The sequence below is a fragment of the Crinia signifera genome, chromosome 12 (assembly GCF_055691185.1).
Source record: "Crinia signifera chromosome 12, ASM5569118v1, whole genome shotgun sequence".
Taxonomy (NCBI): Eukaryota; Metazoa; Chordata; class Amphibia; order Anura; family Myobatrachidae; genus Crinia; species Crinia signifera.
In genome coordinates this window covers 68,136,298-68,159,342 of record NC_139228.1, presented here as the reverse complement: position 1 = coordinate 68,159,342, position 23,045 = coordinate 68,136,298, and the positions used below count along the sequence as shown (strand labels likewise).

General features: G+C 47.7%; 1 protein-coding gene across 4 annotated transcripts in view; it reads left to right on the top strand.

The window, feature by feature from the left end:
- The window catches only part of SAMD4A (sterile alpha motif domain containing 4A), a 73,795-nt gene that overhangs the window by 14,305 nt on the left and 36,445 nt on the right, over window positions 1-23,045 (top strand). For all 4 annotated transcript variants that reach the window (XM_083167083.1, XM_083167085.1, XM_083167082.1 and 1 more), the window contains exon 3: window positions 20,244-20,765. In XM_083167083.1, coding sequence (XP_083023209.1) covers window positions 20,244-20,765 — 522 coding nt within the window. The remainder of the gene's footprint in view (window positions 1-20,243; window positions 20,766-23,045) is intronic.

Genomic DNA, 23,045 nt, shown 5'->3' with positions numbered 1-23,045 from the left:
TAGACAGCTTCCTAGATTCGACCTTTGTTTGCCTGTGCCACGACTGATCTTTTTTAACCTTTTTTTTATTTCGACCTCCGCACCAGAATTCCTTAAGCCGCTTAAATACTGGCCCTAGGCAGCTGCCTCCAGGGCTGGCAACAGAAATCTTAGGGCCCGGTACACTGATATATCTGGGGGCCCAATACCCCGTCCCCTTGTGTAGAATATTTTAGTACACTTCATACTGAACGTGTTTTTTGTTTTGTTACAAAAGAAACAATTCATATTCACTAATACCAGAGGGGGTTCCAGGAAAGTACCCTTACGGATTTCAGGCGGGTGCCTTTATAAACCATTGCTAGTTACTGCACTGCCACAGCCATGCTTACAGCCCCTGAGACCCTCACAAGCTTGGGGCCCGGTACAGGTGTCCCCTTTGACCCCCCCTGTCGCCTGCCCTGGCTGCCTCTGCTGCCCAATCAGCCTGGTGTTCCCTTATTTCCTTGACGCTTTCATATCCGCCATAGCCCAACATCATCGTCGTGAATAGGAGAAGTCAACTTTTTTCTTTATACCGTAAACATGTGTTCATTGGTTGTATTTGTTTTCTGCTTGTTGTCTATTTTGGACCTTTCCCGACCTATTGCGGCAGCTGATGATTTCATTGTGTGATCCCTTAGCTAGGGAGGAAGTGCAGGAATAAAGGACGCTATTGTTTCATTTATTCATGCTTCTAGCAGACAACTGTTCCTTAGATTAGCTTCCTGAATAAGAGCAGCTATCGGAGAAAGGGGAACAAAAACTTGACATTGAAAAGTGGAGAAGAAGAAGAAGAGAATTTCCCAGCAGCTCGTCTTTGTCTCGGCGGAGCCGCGCGCAGGTCCGTGCTGTCAGCGGGCTCATTCATAAAGCAAACAAGGGAATAATCTGTAGTTTGTTTTAGTAAAGCGCAGTTCCTACATCCTAGAGGAAATGATTCACTGGCTCGGCCCAGCCGGGAGCTCCGCCGCTCCCCAGCACATAAACACAGGCTCTGTGGCACTGGAACCGCCGTCATACCAATGAGATCAGATCCTTTCATGCCGCACTGGCCGTGACTGGCGGTGCAAGTCGCTGAGGCCTTCCTATTATTATTACTACGTGATAGAGGCCCCTTCAACGGGAAACAAGACATGATATCTCCTTTATTTTGTCATTAAAATAAAGAAAGTAAATACAGAAATCGTTAAGGATGTCCACTACTTTGATCTAAAAATATTATGACAGCTGAGCGGACGTTTGGCCGAGACTACTTTTGTTTTTGTTTTGGGAATTACTAATGACTTCAAATAAAAAATATTGATAGATATGGCCGGGGAACAAAGGGTGAAGTGATAAGAGGTTAGGTTTAGGCATTAAGGGGGTACTTGGGGTTAGGCTGCAGGGAGGGGAGTTTGGCACTTAGAAGGGGGTGTTATGGTTAGGTGGCACAGTGGGGGGGGGGATTAGGCAATGGCTGGGAGGGTTAGGGTCAGGCTGTGTGTGTGTGTGTGTGTGTGTGTGTGTGGGGGGGGGGGTACAGAGTTCATTTATTTACAGAGCCATTGGCAGAATCCCCTGTGTCGGGATGCTGGGGGTCAGTCTTTTGACAGCCGGCACAGCCACCAGCGGGATATCGTACTTATCTATAATGTATTCTGAACGTTGTCTGAGTAAGGACGATACGATGTTTATCCAGCTGACATCGGCAGCAAGGGGTCCCGGCATTGGTAAGTGCATACCATGCTGCGTTCAGCTCGCTGGAGCGTGCATTGTCTGCAATCTAGGGGTGGCCAAACCGGTCCCCAGGATCCACCAACAGTCCATGTTTTCCAGGCCACCTGTGGATCTGTAGAATGTGTCCGTTAGGAATGAATGCAGCACGTGTATGAAAATGCGACAGTTGGTAATGACTGAACCTGTGCACCAGGTTAGGTGGCCTTGGAAATCGAAACTGACGGCAGATCTTGAGGACTGGTTTGGCCAGCCCTGTTCTGCTGTATCATGGGTGGGTATCAATGAGGGATGCAGTCAAAATCCTGAATGGGTCAAAATACCGACATGAGCAAAATCCCGACAAGGTCAAAATCCCGACAAGGTCAAAATCCCGACATTTAAAATCCCGACAGGGTCAAAATCCCGACATATAGAATGTACAGGTGAAACAGTCTACATGACTTTCTGTCAACAGGTGCGAGGTCGACATGGGTTTTTTCACTGTTTTTTGAGCCGACATGTGCCGACAGGCAGTATTTCATGCCCTACCATCCACTAGGGGGTGGTGTGTGCCGAAGCATTGCGAGCGATGCGAGGGGCTGCGGTTGACTTCCAACTGTGTCCATGTCGACTGTGTCGACATTCAGGTAAAAAAAAACAGTGAAAAAACCCATGTCGACCTCGCACCTGTCGACGGAAAGTCATGTCGACTGTTTCACCTGTACATTCTATATGTCGGGATTTTGACTTTGTCAGGATTTTGTTAATGTCGGGATTATGACCGTCGGGATTTCATACCGAATCCATCAATGACACCGCCAAGCTCAGGCTCCAACGCTGGAACTTAGAATTGCATCTCCTGGGCGCAAACCAATGTTACTTGGGAATACCTGCTTCTGGGTTGGTGCCTTCACACTGCCACAACACCACCTTAAATGGTCTTGTACAGTGGCGGCTCCAGAGGTGGGGCTGCAGCGCCCTCCAAAATTCATTTAATGGAGCCACACCCCCTTCTACCCCAAACATAACCAGCCAGGGCTCACTGGCAGTGCATGTGTCTCCCTTATTTCAGTTTTAAACTGTGCTGCAGCCCCACCTCTAAATCCCCCACTGGTGTCATCTAATCCCCGCTACTATGGTCCAGTGCAGGCAGAGGGCTTGAGATTTGAAATACTGTGTGGGATGCAGCCAGCAAATGACTGCACCTGTGCACTAGCTACGTCTGTAAAACCTGAATGGTCAGTAGCTCTTGAGAACAGGTTTGGCCAGCCCTATACTAGACGATGTGCCCCAATATGTCTGTCCAATCTGCCTAATGGACATGCTGTTGACCAGTGTGTACCCGGTTTCAGAAGCCCTTACTTTATCTCTCTCAAAGGCCCCTTAGCTCTAAAATATCACCCAAATCCTCTCCTAGCTGCTGTGTTTAAAAAATAAATAAAATTGAATGCTCTGGTTGGTTGATACTTTGAGGCTTGTCGTTTTAGATCGAGACAAAGTACCAACCAGCCCCTAACTGTCAATTTGCTAAATGGTCTGTCACATGGCAATTGGGGGCTGATTGGCTGATCTCTGTAAATAGACCTCTACGCCAGTCTCCTGAGCTGGCCCTTGATCTACAATATATGTATAAATGTCTCATTTTGTGCACCATCGCTGTGGGCTGGAATTATTAAGCCTCTGCTTCGGTGCGCTGGCGACTCTCTTGAGGTATTTGACCCCAAACTTTAAAAGTGTAGTAATAGTAAATGCGAAACCAGGGGTTTAATGTTCCTGTCCTCTTATATTTCAGGATGAGATTCCGCCGCTTACAAAAAAGCCTCCTCACAAAATCTAGGTTTATCATTGGCAGCACTGTGGCACAGTGGTCAGCTCTGCCCTCTCGTAGCATCTTGTTAGTGTGATTTCATGTCATTTAAATACCCAAGATGTTACGGACATATTTTGTTAATGATTTTATTATTTGGCTGTAAGCTCCCATTTTTTTCTTTAGATCCGTTGTTCTAAAGGTGTCGGCAACAACCCTTCTTTGTGCCTCTGTGATGTCGCTAGTCTTAAACACATTTCCAGCTTCCCTTCTCACCATTGCCGACACAGCCCACAGAACAGCCGGCTCCTGCTCGTCTTCTAATCCGGGGCCAGAATGCAGAGTTGCTGGACCTTTGTTTTTCAAAATGGTGCTTTCACACGCCGTAGTGGATGGTAGAGCATAGAATACTGTCTGTCAGCTAAAAAAAAAAACGTGAAAAACTCATGTCGACCTATTTCAGATGTTGACCTAAGCCCTGTCTTCATTGGTTGACGCAATGCATGTCAACCTAAATTGGATCGAACTAGTGATCATATCCTCACTTGATCTAGCGCTCCGTGCCTGATTATGGGCCTCCGGAAGCTGCGGCCTCCTCTGGTCCCCGAGTTGTGCAGGTGAAATCAGGTTTCTGTACTGCTGCGTTGCAGGTAGCAGACGAGGTCAGAATCACGCGGCCGTTGACCTGCGCTCAGTGCTGTGTACTGTAACACGTTGAACTCTGTCGTCTGTGTTACTTTCAGCAGCAGTATACGCAGATTCCCGTTCCTCTGGGCGACACAGGATTCCCGCGTCCTCCGTACTAACGTTACTGATCATAAACTGGAAATGTTATGGGTTATCCGGAGGTCACCTACCTCTGACGTACGTATTGTATGGCGCGCCAACCTCTGTCCCAGTATATACCCCTGTTCTCCGTCATAACAAAACCATGTGTGAATGAATTATTGTGTATTTTGTTTTCACTAAACTCAATGTTGCGTCAAGGGGGAAAAACATTAAATGTTTGTACCAATGTAATATTTTGTATTGGTTTGCAAGAAAATCCACTATGACGGCAGCATGCAGCGCTGGGGTACAGATAGCGGGATGCGGTCATTTGGTCTACAGCATGATGGTGGACAGTCATTAGGTCGACACCATTAGGTCGACATGGGTCTAGGTCAACATAGGAAAAGGTCAACATGGTTCTAGGCCGTGCCCGATGCATAGCGAGCGATGCGAGGGGATGCGGTGCACTTTAAACTGTCGACTGTGTTGACATTCAGGTAAAAAACTGTGAAAACCCCCATGTCGACCTTTTCACTGTCAACCTAGACATTGTCGAACTAATGACCTTTCGACCTTTTCCCATGTCGACCTTTTCCCATGTCGACCTTTTACAAAGTCGACCACCATGCTGTAGACTAAATGATCCCAAGCCCAGATAGCACCCCAGCCATGCATGGCCTGTACCTCCTAGTGTGTGTGTGTGTCTCTTGTTTTCTGTTTCCTTCCTAGTACTTCAAAGTGCCCTTACACTAGGGCAGTGATCGAGAACCTCGGCACTCCAGCTGTTGTTAAACTACACTTCCCAGCATGCCCTGCAACAGTTTTGCTATTTGCCAATGCTAAAATTGTTGCATGGCGTGCTGGGATGTGTAGTTCAACAACAGCGGGAGTGCCGAGGTTCTCCAGCCCTGCACTAGGGCAACTTCTCAGTAACTCGCGATCCCCCGTGAACCGCCCCCGGGTGGCAGGACTGCGTACGATACACAATATGCAGACATTGTGCATACAATGTATCCTACACGAGCCAGGCCTGCTGTAGGATTAGCGATGCAATTGTACATGAGATCTTCAGGCTTCGATCCGATGCTCACAGGACCGCAGAGCATCAGACCTGATGTCAACCACATGCGATTTGGACACTCTTCATCTGATTTATCACCAGAATTGTGCTAGTGTATGGGCACCTGAATTGTATGTAGCTAAAGATTTAAGATATCGCTCTATATATTGGTGGTTGACCTAGACATGGTCTATAATCCATACCAAAAGGTCAATGGAATGCTGTTGGTAGGTCGACACATAAAAAGGGTCAACACAAGCAATAGGTCAACATGGGAAAAGACAACAGGAGTTTTTTTTTTTTTTTCAAGAAAAGGACATGGTTAGATTATAATAGTGAGGCATCATGCCCGAAACATGGGGAACAAACGAGGCACACTGATACGGTGTCCATGTTGACTTATGTCGACATAGGCAACACAAAAAAAACTCATGTCAACCTATTGCGTTTGTCAACCATCTGACCACGCGACCTAAGCTGTCGGCCTTTTTCATGTGTTAACCTATGACCTGTCACCCATGTTAACACCTGTGCACTTTGACCCCCAATTAGAGTACTGCATCCAATCGCGTACCAGGGGGGCCAGGGGAAGGGTGTCAATAAAGAAGGGATTTAGAGGAAACAACCCATCTTAAAGTCCTCGTTGAGGCCAAACGGGGCCATGCAATTGAGTCTAAAAATCCTCTTTGCAAGAGTAGTTTGTCCCTATCTCCACCTCTCCTGGGTGGGGGTACGTGGTCAATGATGGCACACTTCAGTTGGGTGATGTTGTGAGTTTTAGAGAGGAAATGTCTCGCCACAGGAAGATTCTTCAATTCATTGTAGGCATCCGATGTTGAGAAGCTCTTTTTAATGGAGGAGCGATGTTGACTAAGCCTTTCTTTGAGCATTCTTGTCGTTTTTCCGACGTATAGCAGATTGCAGGGGCATTTCAGAGCATATATGACATACCTGCTGTTGCAGTCAAGGCGGTGTTTAATAGAATAGGAAACCTGGTCTTGGGGGTTGACAAATTTAGGGCCCGTGATCAGGAACTGGCAATTAGAACAACCAGTACATTTGAAGGTCCCCTTCTTTTTGCTGAGCCAGTGTATCCTGCTGGCTGGTGCAGGTTCAGGGGCTGTTTTGACCAGGAGGTCCCTGAGGTTAGGGCCCCTTCTATAAGCAAACCTAGGTGGCTGAGAAAGTTCCTTGCTCAATGTGGGGTCGCTGGAAATAAGGTGCCAGTGTTCTTTCACCTTTTTGCGGATATGTTCTGATGCAACCGTGAAGGTACTACAAAAGTTCATCTTGGGCATGGTAGAGTCAATAGTTGTTTTGATGCTGAGTAGATTTTGTCTATCAAGTTCTTCCACCCGGCGTGTTGCCTCCATAACCTCTTGTTGATTATACCCTCTTTCAAGAAATCTGTCGCCCATAGCTTTGAGGGCTGACTTGTTCTTCTCGGGGTCGGAGGTAATGCGTTTTACTCGAAGAAGTTGAGAGTACGGGAGTCCTCTCTTGAGTGGTGCAGGGTGGAAGCTGTTAGCATGTAACAGCGTATTTTTGTCCGATGCCTTGGAATAGATAGATGTTTCGATCAGAGAGCCATTCAGTGTGATTGTCACATCAAGAAAGTTAATGAATTTGTCACTGAAGTTCATTGTGAATTTAATTGTGCTTGGAAGCAAATTGAGGTAATTGATGAATTCAAGGAGTCTCTGTTCCCCACCGGTCCAAAGGATAAATAAATCGTCGATATATCGAACAAAAAGCAAAATGTGGTCGTTGAACGATTCATTGCCCGTGATGTGAAGGGATTCATACACCGACATGACGATATGTTCTGTTCCCCTGATGATAACTGGCTAAAGCCCAGTTGAAACGGCTGTCGGGACAGCCATTGTTGCTATTTACTTGCACATGGAATAAACTTCTTTTTTTCTTCACCCGAAATTCGCCTGAGTGCTGGTCTTCATCCTTCTGCGGGGGGGGGGGGGGGGGGGTAAGTGTACTGCATTTCTTCAATACAGACCTGGCACCGGCAAGTACGTCTTTTCGTGGAGTGCCGTCCTGCATACCCACCATTCTATATATATATATATATATATAGCTCTGTGTAGACCGGCACTCCTGGAACGATGAGATTCAAACGCCGGGTGCCTTCATGCGGGGTATGATACAGAGGTAGAAGTTGCGGCACTCTCGGACTTAAATCAATAAACACACTTACTGAGTAAGTGTGTTTATTGATTTAAGTCCGAGAGTGCCGCAACTTCTACCTCTATCTATATATATATATATATATATATATATATATATATATATATATATATATATATATATATATATATATATATATATATATATATATATATATATATATATATATATATATATATATATATATATATATATATATATATAGCGGGTACTTTGATCGGCACTCCAGTAGCAGCAGAGAATTGACCGTGGTTCTCACCTTGAAAATGGATTAAACTCCGAAACGTCGGTTCACCTTGCTGTCTGACTCTCTCTTTACAAACCCGCCGAGTGCCACTTGCCCACCTTGCTAGCTATATATATATATATATATATATATATATATAAATTATAATATAAAAAAGCATGCTGACATTTGTATGCGTCGACCATTGCCACGTCAACATTGTGCATGTCGACCATGTAGTGACGGTTGATCACCCGAATCCTTGGTTAGCAAGTCCTCCTATAGTTTTCCAAGGGCACACCAGGATGGATGAAAGGAAATATTCATCAGGAGACAGAGCGGCTTTGTGTCCGGCGTCTGGCGATATTCTGGAAGGAACGCTTTACTCAGCAAGAAGAACACGAAAATAAACACACCCTTCCTTGACAGGAGACTTCGGGCTCCGTAAGTCCAATGTAGACGCGTGTCAGCAGGCTTTGTGTATGTGCGCGTCACAGTCTTGATTTAAGGAGCGTCCCGTTAGTTTTATTTTTATATTGGGTTGAGTGGTTTTATTATGATGCAGATATTGCTGGTCGCACTGCTGTGACATTTGCCGTTTAACGTTATATTTCTTCTGCCGCGTCTGAGATTCAAAGCGTTTTTCCGTTAGATGCGTACAATGGGCATGGCCGTGAATTCACCGCAGCCAGTGATCCATTAAGTGGTCGCCCTGCTCCAATGAAATCCTTCGTAACAGGCTCACCATCGTATGAATTTTACATATGTCATAAGTCATCACAGGTGCCGCGTAGCCTGAGACTTACTCAGCGCTGCGATGAAAAACGGGCACATCCGGGCTGAGGCTGACATCACACGGGTTGGGCTCATTTGGTCGACAGTCATTAGGTCGACATGGGAAAATGTGGACATGGTTCTAGGTCGGAAAGTCATTAGTTCGACAATGTTTATGGCGACAGTCAAAAGGTCGACATGTGGGTTTTTCACTGTTTTTTTTTTTTTTTACCTGAATATCTACACAGTCGACATGGACACATGTGGAGATGACGCAGCCCTGGCCCAGAACCTGTGTCATGGGTCTGACAGACATTGGCTTCTATGGACTGTTATTTATGTGATTGGTAGGTAGCACTTCCGTTTGGAAGTCCATGCCTGTAACCAAGATGGCGGATTATACTGGGAGGGGGACTGCAGCTCACTGGTTTTAAGTCACCCCAAACCTGGCACTTAATATGTTTGAAAAGCCCAATGCCTGCTGGAGAAATGATGTTATATGTTATTCCCCCCTGTGGAAACTGTCCTCCGCTGCCAGCATGGCTCCACTGGTTACGGATGTTTTTCTGTGTGAGGAACCAAGAACATTCTTCTGGCGGCTGAAGGAGAGTGGATGGCAGGGTCCTCTTCCTCTGAGAAAGCGGTCGCTGTGCCAGGTAACATACAGATGTAGCCTGCGCGCTCACCGAATAAAGGACCTTATTCTGGTCCACACACAACGCAAAATTTGAGTTGCATTTGGACTAAACGCTACCCGCCATTCTCCATCAAATGATTTCTCCAGCGCTCGCAGACCGGAGACCCCTCTATGGTGTCTCTGATCTGTGGGCGGGAAGCAGACGGGCAACTGACATTAGCTCCCCCCCCCTGCACCAGCATCCCCGATTTTGCATGGGTACGCCCATCATTTTTATGTAAACGCTTAAGAAACACTGGGTATTCCCATGGGCTCTGCCCCCCGCCACTGACACCTGCCTGCACTGCTAGGTGCGAGCGGGACGGCAAACAAACATGTAGTTTGCCTTGCCCGGTCGCACCCTGCATCTGCACGTGTGCAGAAATGCATCTGCGCAAACACAAAACATCGGTTACCTGTGCCAACGCACGGGGGACCGAAGCAATTAGAATAACCCCCAAAGTTTGTTGCATAAACAGTAACTAGAAGTTCAGTCATTTATGGTCTGACCATACCCGCAAAGCTGGTTGACCCAATGTATGTTGACCCCTATGACCCATACCCAGCTGCGCCCCTTTATAAAATTGTGACAGAGAAGATGGCCTAACCCCCACACTCCGGCGCCTAACCCTAACCTTTCCCCCCTGCAGCCTAACCCTAAGTCTTATGTTCAAGATGCCTTCCGAATTTCTGGCGCTGGTGTTCTGACAGCAGTCGGGAAGCTGGCATACTGGACGTGGCATCCTGACCGCATGCCCCTGCAATTTTTATTTTTTATTTTTTTTTAGTTGACAATGGGGAAATCTTTAAACACTAGAAATAAATGTGTTGCCAGAACATAACCTTTTGTGCGGAGTTCAAACCGAGAACAAACACCAGCATTAAGTGAGAGGAACGTAGGAACCGGAAGTATCAGGAACGGGTCAGTGATTACAGAAAGGGACAGGGGAAGCGAATGTAAACTACTGAGAGAACGGGAAATCAGGATAATAAGTTATACTGTGTTTATACCAGTGTCCTCCCCTCACGGCTGCTTGTTCACGCCCTGGAATATACGAAGTTAATGACATCTTTCTGCTACTCTGAGACCATGTGGAAATAAGCCAATCCTGCTAGGAAGGATCTACGTCTGGGAAATGCTGCTTACATAGCAGATCTTTTCCCAACCTGCTTTTTTTTTTTTCTTGTATTTGGACATTGACTATGGGCCTGCGAATGGCTCCCCATGTAATGATTTCCCAGTGTGTGCAGGCTGTGTGTAGCCCAGGACTTGCTCTGCGGCTGTGATAGAAACAGGCTGATCGGGGGCGGAGCTGACATCACATGACTTCCCCCTCAAACGCCTAGGCGGGTATTTGTTTTCCCTGACACTCACAGAAAACAGACGGTTACCGCCCAGTCACTGTGGGCCAGGGACCCAAGCCACGCAGCCAAGATGGCTTCCACTGGGGAAACTTATGTGCTACAGTGCTGTCAGGCTTTGTTGTAAGGTGTAAGAGGTTCCAGGTGTGATGTAGGAGCCTGATGCCAGTGAGTTGCCCACCCTTTATGCAGGAGTCAGCAACAGGAGGTTGCTGACGGTGACCAGAGAAACCCTGTGTAGTAGTAGTCGTAGTAGTAGTAGTAGTGCACCTGCTGGGTGACCTGGAAAACGTGCACTGTTGGGGGATCCTGAGGACCGAGGTTTTAAACCATAAGATATATACATTTTCAACTACAACAAATTTGACATCTGTTTCATGAGTTCAGGTAATTGTTGTTTGATGCTCAGGTAGTACAGGTAGGTTTGCCTCTTATAGGGGTATTCAGTTAGCCCCCTTTTATTCACCTAAGCCAGGAAAGGAACCTTGTTGAACTATACATCCCAGCATGCCCTGCGACAGTTTTGCTTTTTGGCCATGCTAAAACTGTTGAAGGGCATGCTGGGATGCGTAGTTCAACAACAGTCCTTTTTTCACCCCTGACTTTGTTCGTCCCCTTTGGGGGCAAAAAGGCATGGGGGTGTTTTTAGTGACCTCATTTGGCTGTGTGTGAATGGTCTGCATTCTCCTAGCTCGCTCAGCCACATGGCTGCCATCTTGTCACACTGATATATGGTCTGGACTGTTGATTAAATTGATCCAACAAAATGACACCAGGTTGTTGGCACCGGGTTTGTCTGTATTGTACTCTTATGCCTTCTGTGCGCAGGTTAGCAGGTAGCGTGCAGTTCTTTGGCTTGTAACATACCTTCCGGTGTTTTGTGCAGGTCAGAATATTGTTGTCCCTTATTTGTGCATATTTTAAATGTTTGCAGATTTGCAGGATGTCTCCTTTGATATATGGGTCCTTGTCTGATGGGGGCACCTATGTTCATCCTTCCACTAGAAGCCTTGGGTTACCATAGCAACACAACATCTACTGGACTTGTCGTGGGGGGGGAGGGGGCGTTGCTAAGCAATGGGAATGGTCCACACCAGAGTCTAGATATAGATCTGGAGTTATGGAAGCCTGCTATTCATTCATTATGGTTAACGACCTATACAGCGGACTTCAAGAGAAGCTTCCTTGGGATTCCAGACTATAGCAGAGGAAGTGCACTGTAGGAAAGAGATGTTGCGGAATTATAAGTGACCGCTAAATTGCATGCTGGGATAGGTAGTTCCAAAACCTCTCCAGTCACCACAGCGATCTTGACTATTTGATTTCTCCAGCCTTGGGATCTGTCCCGGCACCTCCTATGTGACACGTGTGCAGATAGGACTCCGGGTCCTAGACCTGGAAATTCTGTCATCTCATAGGACAACTCTTACCGCAAGAGCTAAATTCTCATGCATGTGTCGGAGAATGGTGGCTGCATTGCAAGCAAATTGCGATGATAGCCGCATCCTACCCAGTATCTTAAAGCTCAAGCCCCCTGCCTGCTACCAAGTGCAGCACTGGACCATAGTAGGGGATTAGATGACACCAGTGGCGGATCCAGAGGTGGGGCTGCAGCACAGACCAAAATCCAAATACGGGAGCCGCACCCACACTGTCAGTGATGTTTGGGATGGCAGGGGGTGCGGCTGAATTTTGGACGACCTTGCAGCCTCACCTCTGGTACGACACCATTTAAGGTGGTGGTGTGGCAGCGTGACCACACCTACACATAAGCAGGTTTTTCCAAGTGGCGTTGGTTCGTGCCCAGGAGATGCAGTGCCAGGGTTGGAGTCTGAGCTTGCCGGTGGCATTGAGTTACCTACACGCGATACAGTAAGACAGGGGTGACCTAACTGTCCTCGAAATCTAGCAGCAGGTTTTCTAGCTGGTGCACAGGTGCGGGCATTACCAAGTGTCACATTTTAAAACCTGTGCTGCATTCACCCCTGTTTGGCCAACCCTCCCGTAGGAGGACTCCATAACAGTTGGAATCCCTACACCTAAGTGGTTCATATTACGAAGATTTTTATGTTTGTTTTGTGCATTTGGAAAATTTAGGTAGTTGCCCCCAAGACCACACGGTTTAAAAATGTGCAAAATCAACAAATGGGTGCACTTGACACGGCCTGTCCCAAAACGCTGACCTACTCAATCCATTTCTGTTTTGTCTCATTTATAAGTGGAATTGTGATCTACAATTGAAAGAATGTGGCTGACCGGCGTCATCTGGTATTGTGCGAGGCTGTACGGAAACTCTGCATTCTTATGTCCTGCTTATGTGGTCTGCCAGCACATTCTTACCCTGTGAGATACTAGCGGCAGTGATGTGTCCGCCTCTGGAGGATACGCGCTGGAAAAGACAGAAGTTAGCACTGGATCTCCGCCTGTTTCTTCCACGGGTGCTGTTATCAGCGGAAAATGTTGCTCTCGCATTCAATTGTTCTGATTGGGGGGGGGGGGGGGGGGGTTAAAAAAAAATGCAGTTGTGGGGTTTTCCTAATGGAAAACCTATTTTTATAACATGACGACTAAGTGCCCTGGTTCTCCGTTAGCAGGAAACCCGGATTAAAGGAACTGGTGGGAGGTGAATCGCTCTATAAACTGCGGAGCGTGACCTAAAGGCATCCCTCTAACTGGCTGTTACAAACTCCACCCACTGCGCTTGCCACAACCATTCAGCTCCTTCACCGGTGGTGGGAACTGCTTACATCAGGCATGTTCAAACTGTGGCCCTCCAGCTGTTGTGAAACTACACATCCCAGCATGCCTTGCCATAGTTTTAGCATTCCCTAATAGCAAAACTGTGGCAAGGCATGATGGAACTTGTAGTTTCTGGAGGGCCATAGTTTGGACATGCCTGTCTTACATTCACCTAAACTCCATCCAAAAATTTGCTTCTACAAAGAGAGGGTGTGTAGTAAGTGGTGTGAGATCCTGGCGGCTGTGCACAGGGCCGCCGACAGGGGGGTGCAGTGTGGAACAGCTGTCCTGGGCCCCAGCCTCTGGAAGGGCCCGGGCAGCTCATTTTCCCCACTGCAACCCTCTGCTGCGCTGCGCTCGGGACTCAGCAGGTCCCAAAGCACAGGATTCTTCAATGCAGGACGCCGGCGGGCAATTAAAATGCGGCACCAGCTTTTGAGCCAATCAGAGTGGCTGCCAGTACACGAGCTCTGATTGGCTCACCAGCCGGTGCTGCATTTTAATTGGCCGCAGGCATCCTACACTGAAGAAGCCTGTGCTTCAGAACCTGATGAGTCGGGCGGTAAGTGAAGGGAGTGGTGGGGGAGATGAGGGGGGAGAGGCCCGGACTGGAAATCAGTCCTGGGCCCCAAAATTCCTAGTGGCGCCCTGGCTGTGTGACCTGTCCTGGCTACTGACACAGCACAGGGGGCAGATCTGGTAAACAGTCATTAGGTTGACACAGAAAACGTCGACACAAGCATTAGGTCAACAATGGGTAGGTTGATAGTCAAAAGGTTATTCGGGTTTTTCACTTGTTTTTTTGAGCCAATGATCTGACAGGCGGTATTTCGTGCCCTGCCATACACTTGGGAGTAGATGGAGAATATAATAGTGTGCCAAGTGTAGCGAGGCGCTGTACCTGTAGCATTGCGAGCGCAGCGCTACACTTGTCCATGTTGATTATGTTTACATTCGGGACAAAAAAGTGGAAAAACCCATGGCAACCTTTTGACTGTCGCCCTTCCATCCATGTCAACCTTATGCATGTCGACCAATTTCAGGTGTCAACCTAAGCCATTTTGACCTTCAGTGGTTAACCCAATGCATGTCAATCTAAAGTTGGTCGACCCAAACTGGGGAGACTTGTCCTGGCTACTGACACAGCGTGGAGGGGGGGTAGATCTGTCCTGTCCGTTGACACAGTGTAGGGGGGGGGGGCGCGCAGGGGACCTGTCCTGGCTACTAACACAGTGCAGGGGGGGGGGGTGCCTATCCTGACCACTGGCTGTATAGTGGGGGGGGGGGGAGTTCCTGTCCTGTCCTGGCTGCTGACACAGTGTGGGGGGGGGGGGGGTAGTTTGGGGTGTGTGTGTGGGGGGGTAGTTTGGGGTGTGTGTGTGTGCCTATCGGCCGCTGGCTGTACAGTGGGGGGGGGGGGGTCCTGTCCTGGCTGCTGGCACCTGTTTCCTTTGTGCCCCAAGTGAAGCAGACTGCACAGAACGTTAAGCATTGGTGTCACGTGTTGATCCTGTCTTGGTGGCCTGGAGAGTAGCATGTTTCTGTAATTGGGGGAAGTGTGGCTGCGCCTCCTGCAGCACATGATGGGGTTACCAAAAATATCTTCAGTGCGGGATGAGCTCCAAGAAATGGGCAGAGAGGAATGTGGGATTCTCCTGGGGTCAGACACGAAGAACGCTCAGTGTTACTCTACAGTGGGTATATTCAGGCTCACCTGTGAGCACTGCCCGGGGGTACATAGGGGCACTGCAGGGGGTACATAGGGGCACTGCCCGGGGGCACATATCGGCACTTTAAACACAACCGTTAAAATCAAATTAGACCAGTAACCCTATCTGGGGACACTTATACATGTCAAGAGTCCCCAGCACTTATTAGTATTCATTTCAGCTCCTTTAGGTGTGTGTGTGTGTGTGTGTGTGGTGTGTAATAAATATATATTCATCTGGTCAATTTTGTGAATGTTGACAGTCACCGCGTCGATAACGTTTTGCGGTGATTCTAGCCATAACCCTAAACGCAGCCATACCCTAATATTTGGTGTCTACATTGTGAATGTCTACATGCTGGAGGTAGACATTTATTTAACTCTCCCGATCAGCTGCGCAGTGTCCCTCTGGGGACTGAGAGTTTGCATGTGCAGCCGACACAACGTGCCCTCCCAGGTCCTGACATTGTCACAGCGTCCAGATGGCTCTCAGACAAGGTCAATATGTTGACACCAAACCAAAAGGTCAATATGCACCAGGTTGACACAGACAAAAGGGATGGGTTGGCATGATTGACGCATGAAAAGGTCGACATGCATTTTTCACAATTGTTATTTATTTTGGACTTTTTATTTTCATGCTGTACTGTCCACAGGGCTGCGATCGGGAATGGTATAGTGGCCAAAAGCATGGGGGGGGGGGTCCGCATCCGAGGTGTCACATTGATTTAAAACATTTCCTGAAAAACTCAGGTTGACCTTTTCATGTGTCCACCTTTTTATCTGTGTCGACTTATTGACTGTCTACCTAGACATTGTCTTTTAGATAATTCACAGCCCGTAGGCACAGAATACGCATCTATACAATGGACGATATCGGGAGAAAGGGCTGATGATTGAATACATATGTAACCACCATAAAAGTACCCATGCACTTTATTCGCAAGATTTCGACCCATCGGGCCGATAAACCGCGTGAAAAGTGCCATATTGGAAGTGTTTTACCTCGGTCCTGTGCTCATCGGATCCGGGGGTTGCCATGAATGGCGTCATTGCATACGATGTACTGTATGCGATCCGCGAGCACGGCAGCTCTGCGGCGAGTAGATGGCCGAAGTCACACGTGTCTGCCTGCTCGGGGGCGGGCTGCCCAAAGCACAGGAAGCCAGCACCCGCCCTGAATTCGGCTGCATGTGAGGGGGATGTGTAATCGTACACATCCCTTCGCATGCAAACTCGGCAGGGGGGTGGCGTTTACCTGTAGGCTAGGCTGCAGCAAGGTCTGAATCGGCCCGTTAGTGTTCTCCCAAAACCTTTATGTTCTTGCAATTCCTACATAACAAACATCTGACTTAGAATCGTGCCTTGTTCATAGTGACTCACTGAGGTTTCCTCTGAGTGTCACTGAGTTTTGTCTGCTTTCCTCTGTTTTTGTTGTCGTCTGTGAATGTTTTTTTTCCACCGTGCGCTCACCAGAATAACACCGAAATGCTGGAAGCTGCGTGTTTTATTGTACCCGTCGCTGGGTTGGAGTTGGCCGCTGCAGAGGCGAGCTCCATCCTCCTGAAAGACTCCTCTATTTAGGTCTCCGCTGCGAGACAGCAGCCAAATAAAATGAAATCTAATTTAGCCGCGTCTATTGCAGTTTGTGGAGTCAGTCTCTCGCTAAACTGAGCGGGCAGTCATATGGCAGAGAGACTGATACCCGGGTCACGGGAACGCACGTGGAAGATTGTATTTTTGGATGACGGATCCGCCCATTGAAAACGACAGAAACACAGAGTTCTGTCTTGCGAACAAGAGGAGGTTGCAGTTTTAACCCCTTCCCACCGCTCTCATATTTTTGGGTGTGGTATATTGGTTGCCCATAGCAACCAATTAGATCTATTATCTTCTAGAAGGTGTTGAGTAAAGAATTTGAAGTTGGTTGCTATGGGCAACAGAACCTCTTCAATAGAGCTTGGATCTTAGTAAATTTACCTCATAATGGGGGTTATTCTAGTTCATTCTTTCTGACAAAATCCTTCTTAGATGGACAAAACCATGTGCACTGCGGGTGGGGCAGATGTAACTTGTGCAGAGAGAATTAGATTTGGGTGGGGTTTTTCTTCAAAGTGAGATCTATATTGCAGTGTAAAAATAAAGCAGTCAGTATTTTCCCTGCACAGAAACAAAATAACTCACCCAAATCTAATTCTATCTGCACATGTTACATCTGCCCCCCTGCAGTGCACATGGTTTTGTCCATCTAAGAAAGATTTTGTCAGAAAGAATGAACTAGAATAAACCCCAATGTCTAGGTCTGGGGTAGCCAACCCTAGTCCTCGAGAGCTACCAACAGTGCATGTTTTGCAGGTCTCCTCACAGAATCACAAGTGAGCTAATTAGCGCCATCTGTGTATCTTTTAAAATGTGTCCGTGATTAATGAGTGCAGCAGCTAGGTTGTCTGGAAAATGTGCACTGTTGGTAGATCTCGAGGGCTAGGGTTCGCTACCACTGGTCTAGGTCAACAGTAGCCTAGGAACAGGGGCGCGGAGAAGGCTGGGTGGGTAATAATTACCCAGTCCTGTGTGAGGGGGCTGGAGTCGGCTGCTGAGAGGGATTAAAGCCCCCCTTTTTGTACTGTATGCCGCCATACATACATAGTAGCTTGTTTTATTACACTGCTTTCAGCTAGGACACACCGGGATTTCGCTCTAGTGGCGCGGCCGCTGCGAATTCGCTCAGCAGCGATCAGGCCCCTGGCGTAGCGCCATTATTTCTGGGGTGCGTTTTATCGTCTTGCCGTTCAGGGTCGGACAAAATTCTGTTTGTTCTGTGCCTTGTGGCTTCGCAGATTGGTCTGTACGCAGTCTTATTGATTACTTTACCATCTGTCTCCAGTTTTCTGGAGCCGACGTTGTAGCGGTTGGCGTGACATCTTGTATCCGTTTGATACATCAATATTTATCTCTAGAAGCGTCTGTTGTGATTCGATTCGCACATTTGGTGATTTCTCCAGGAAGCTCGCTGTGTGATCTGTAATCATTGTGGCAGGAAGTGGGGTGTACATGGCTTCTAAGGGGTCAATGTACTAAGATGGGGTTCTAGAGGAGGCTTCAGAGGGTATACAGTCAGTGGATGGACAGTGATCAGGTCGACACAAGCTTATGGTCGAAATAGGCAAGGTCAACATGAGTTTTTCATTATTATTTTTTCAAAATTATGTTTTATTTTTATTTTTTTGTACTTTGCTATCCGAGTGAGCATAGAGTGGGAATATAATAGTGTGCCTGAAGCATGGAGAGGGAAGCGGGACATGTATACAGTGTCCATGTCGACATACGTTTTACATAGACATACAGTTGCTCAACTGTATGCTCAAAATTTATGTCCCATGGTAGCACACCCTTACAGGTTGACTCAAGTGAATCCCACACGAAATAACCTATACAAGGGTCCACCTGAATGAAAACGATACTATATTTCCCTGTGCGACTGGTACAAACCCTTGCTCGTTTTACATAGACACCTAAAGATTATGAAAAACTAATTTTAACCGTTTGACTGTCGACCTTGCCTATATTGACCTTTTGGCAGTGTTGACCTATGTTGACCCTTTTTTCGGTGTCTACCTAATCACTCTTGACCTAGGCATTATCTATCATCTATACTGTAACCGCTCCAGAGGCGGTGCTGCAGCACAGTTCATAATCTATTCCTAACTAACTCAATGACAGTGGGTGGGCCTCCTCTATTTGAATTTTGGACAGGGCCGCAGTACTGTCTATGGAGCCACCATGAATGTTTCCCATAGCAACCAATCAGATTCTACTTATTGATTTAGCACCTTCTAGAAGATAATAGATAGAATCTGATTGGTTGCTATGGGCAACATCCCATATTCAATAGAACTCCAATATTTGTGAATCTACCCCTCAAGGTCCATGCACACTGAGCGATTTTTCACCCTTTTTAGCAGTTTAAAAAAAATAAACACATAAGCGCTCACCACTCATCACTGCCCCATACACACTGGGCAGCTTTCAAACTGAAAGTCACCCAGTGTGTATGGGCATTAAGCAATATGCCTGAGAGCAGAGATACGTATGTCCGATTTTCAATGTATAATTTCTCCATAGTAAAGGCGATTACACACTGGAGCAATGGGGAGTCGACATCCCAGTCCACTCAAAACGGCATGCCGGTCTGATCCATCATACCAGGCGGCATATTGACCAGTATGTACCCGGCTTTAGGGTATGACCGTGTCATGCCATTTAAAACACATACCGTGTAATAATGGAAACCGCATTTTAAAGAGAATTGCATTATGACCGTTGACGATCTTGGTGCATCCCGGGCACTTGGATTGTGAGATTTGACACTTTAAAGAGCCCGTTGATAAGTGAACCCTAGTTATGTGTACTGTGGGGGTGGGGTCCTCTATAGTCGGATGGTCAATAGTGATGCTGACGTTACAAGATGGATCGATTTGGGCCTTGTTATTATAACGCCCTTGATCTAATAATGATGCAGCTGTTAGCTGGTGTCACAATGTTGCTGTTAATTATAAGTTGATTACGGGTGTGGTGTACCATGCTGAAGTTCAGAATGTGGGTAAGAGAATGTCGACATGAGTGTTGACACTTTTCATTCACAATGGACAACCCCAATCATAAAGTTATGTTGACCGGTTTAAAAAATGTTGACCGTAAGGGTGTTGACTGTACTGCTTTATGCTAGGCGCTGAACTCTGTATAATATCATAAATGTCGGCATTCTGAATGGGGACCTAATAGCTCCATAATTCATCTACTACTGCAGAAGAGGGGAAGGGGGGGGATGGACCATTGAGTCGTCAGTAATTAGAGCGACCCAAAAAGGTTGACATGGGGAAAGGGTCGACACAAGCAAACTATTTGACTTGAAAATTGTCGACGCATGACACCGTCGGCATTAGGTTTTTTAATGGCAATTTACAGATTTCAGCCCATGGACCCCCCCAATTCCTGTAACGGTTACACACAAAAAAAACGTAAAAAATTCATGGCGACCTTTTCATGTTTCAACCTATTGACTGTCGACCCCATGACCCATACCCGTCCCATGCAATGCTGTATTTCTGATATGCGCTATTGTGGCGAGTTTAAATGAGACATCCCTCTGACTTCCTTTTCCATTCTAACCGCGACATTGTACTCTTGCCATTTCTCTTCCAGCAATCATTAACCAGTGGCAGCAGGAATCCAAGGACATGGTCATCTCTCAGCTTTTAACCCACCTGCCTTTACTAAAGCCCGGCAACATGGATGCCAAGATGGAGTACATGAAGCTGCTGCCGAAGCTGTTGGCCCATTCCATAGAACACAACCAGCACATAGAGGAGAGCCGGCAGCTGCTGTCGTACGCCTTGATCCATCCAGCCACGTCACTGGACGACAGGAGCGCGCTGGCAATGTGGCTGAACCACCTTGAGGACCGCACTTCGGGTAATTTTAGTACCCAGGTGGGGCGGTGTCGCTCGGACTCGTTGGATTATGGGCAGATGCATTACTACCACCAAAGACAGAACTCGGACGACAAGCTCAATGGCTGGCCGAACTCGCGGGACTCCGGGATCTGCGTCAGCTCCTCCAACTGGCAGGACAAGAATATGGGTTGCGAGAACGGGCATTTGCCCCTCTACTCCTCTTCCTCCGTCCCCACAACCATCAACGCTATTGGAACCAACACAAGCACAAGTAAGTGACCCGGGGCTGCTTTATGGGTAAAGGTCATAGAAAAACCCTATTGTGCTATACCTGTGTCTAGTGTCCTTCCTTAGGGGTCCAGCTACTGCTGCGTTATAAACGTTAAGGTATTGGTGACCAGGGCCAGCCCCCATTTTGCTTGCACCCTTAAAATTTGGGGCGACCCCCAACTATGAATACATGTATTTATACTTACTAATCATTTTTGTTGTTTAAAGTCCCATGTTCTAGCCCCATCTGACTACAATGTACCTGTTACCTGTACAAAATGTCTGGGTATACGGAGATCTGGAACCACCTAGAATTTCAATCCTTTTATTTTACATGGTTTTCCATTTCTGCAGAAATGGGGGTGACGCCCGCTCTTTGGTTAGGGGGGAGAAGCCCCTCCATAACATTTCACAGCATGCAGTAGGGTAGATGAGTGTGGACTTCCCATGTGGTGGCAGAGACTGGCAGGGGTGTGCAGCTCTGTATTAAGGTGATTATGGGGAGCCATAGGTAGTAGGGGATATGCGGCTCTGTATTGGGGTGATTATGGAGAGCCATAGGTGGCAGGGGTGTGAGGCTCTGTATTGGGGTTATTATGGGGAGCCATAGGTGGCAGGGAGTGTGTGGTTCTGTATTGGGGTAATTATGGGAGCCAAAGGTGGCAGGAGGTATGCAGCTCTGTATTGGGGTGATTATGGGGAGCCATAGGTGGCAGCAAGGGTGTGCAGCTCTGTATTGGGGTGATTGTGGGCAGCCATAGGGGGTATGAAGATCTGTATTAAGGTGATTGGGGGTGTGGTTCTGTATTGGGGTGATTATAGGGAAGCCATAGATGGCAGGGGGAGTGCGGTTCTTAATAAGGGGGGGTGCGGTTTTGTATTGGGGTGATTATGGGGAAGCCATAGGTGGCAGGGGTGTGCGGCTCTGTATTGGGTTGATTATAGGGAAGCCATAGATGTCAGGGGATGTATTGGGGGAGTGCGGTTCTGTATTGGGGCATGCAGCTCTGTATAGGAGATCACTTTAAAGAGCTATAGCGTCACTGTATTGGGGTGATTATGGGGAGCCATAGGTGGCTGGGGGCGTGCGGCTCTTCATGGGGGTGATTATGGTGAAGCCATAGGTGATGGGGTGTACGGCTCTGTATTGGGGTGATTATAGGGAAGCCATAGATGTCAGGGGATGTGCAGTTCTGTATTGGGGCGTGCAGCTCTGTATAGGAGATCACTGTATAGAGCTATAGCGTCACTGTATTGGGGTGATTATGGGGAGCCATAGGTGACGGGGGTGTGTTCGATACTGTATTTAGGGGATTTCAGTTTTGTATTCAGGGTTTTTCGGTTCTGTATTGGGGTTTTTGGTTCTGTATGGGAGGCCTGTGGTTCTGTATTGGGGGCGTGCGGTTCTGTATTGGGGTGATTATGGAGGAGCCATAGGTGGCAGGGGGTGTGCGGCTCTGTATGGGGGTGATTATGGGGAGCCATAGGTGGCGGGCGTGTGCGGTTCTGTTTTGGGGCGTACATGGCTCTGTATTGGGGGCATGCGTGGCTCTGTATAGCGGGTGTGCAGTTCTGTATTTGGGTGATTATGGGGAAGCCATAGGTGGCAGGGGGCGTGCGGTTCTGTATTGGGGGCGTGCGGTTCTGTATTGGGGGCATGCGGTTCTGTATTGGGGGCGTGCAGCTCTGTGTAGGAGCACACTGTATAGAGCCATAGCGTCACTGTATTGGGGTGATTATGGGGAGCCATAGGTGGCGGGGGCGTGTGCGGTTCTGTATTGGGCCCGTGTGTGGTTCTATATTGAGGTGTGCATGGCTCTGTATTGGGGGCATGCATGGCTCTGTAAAGGGGGTGTGCAGTTATGTATTGGGGTGATTATGGGGAAGCCATAGGTGGCAGGGGCATTGCGGTTATGTGTTGGGGGCGTGCAGCTCTGTGTAGGAGCACACTGTATAGAGCCATAGCGTCACTGTATTGGGGTGATTATGGGGAGCCATAGATGGTGGGGGCGTGTGCGGTTTTGTATTGGGGCATGCGTGGCTCTGTATAGGGGGTGTGCAGTTCTGTATTGGAGTGATTATGTTCTGTATTGGAGTGATTATGTTTTGTATAGGAGCACACTGTATGGAGCCATGAGCTGCATGAACCACTCACTCACCCAGACGTGGCGACATTCTCCGCTGCTTGCCCATCTCCATGTGTATTACTTTACAGCTCATTCTCCTTGGGCAGAGATGAAGAGACGTCTCTGACAGTGATAGCGGTGGGTGCTGCACTCAG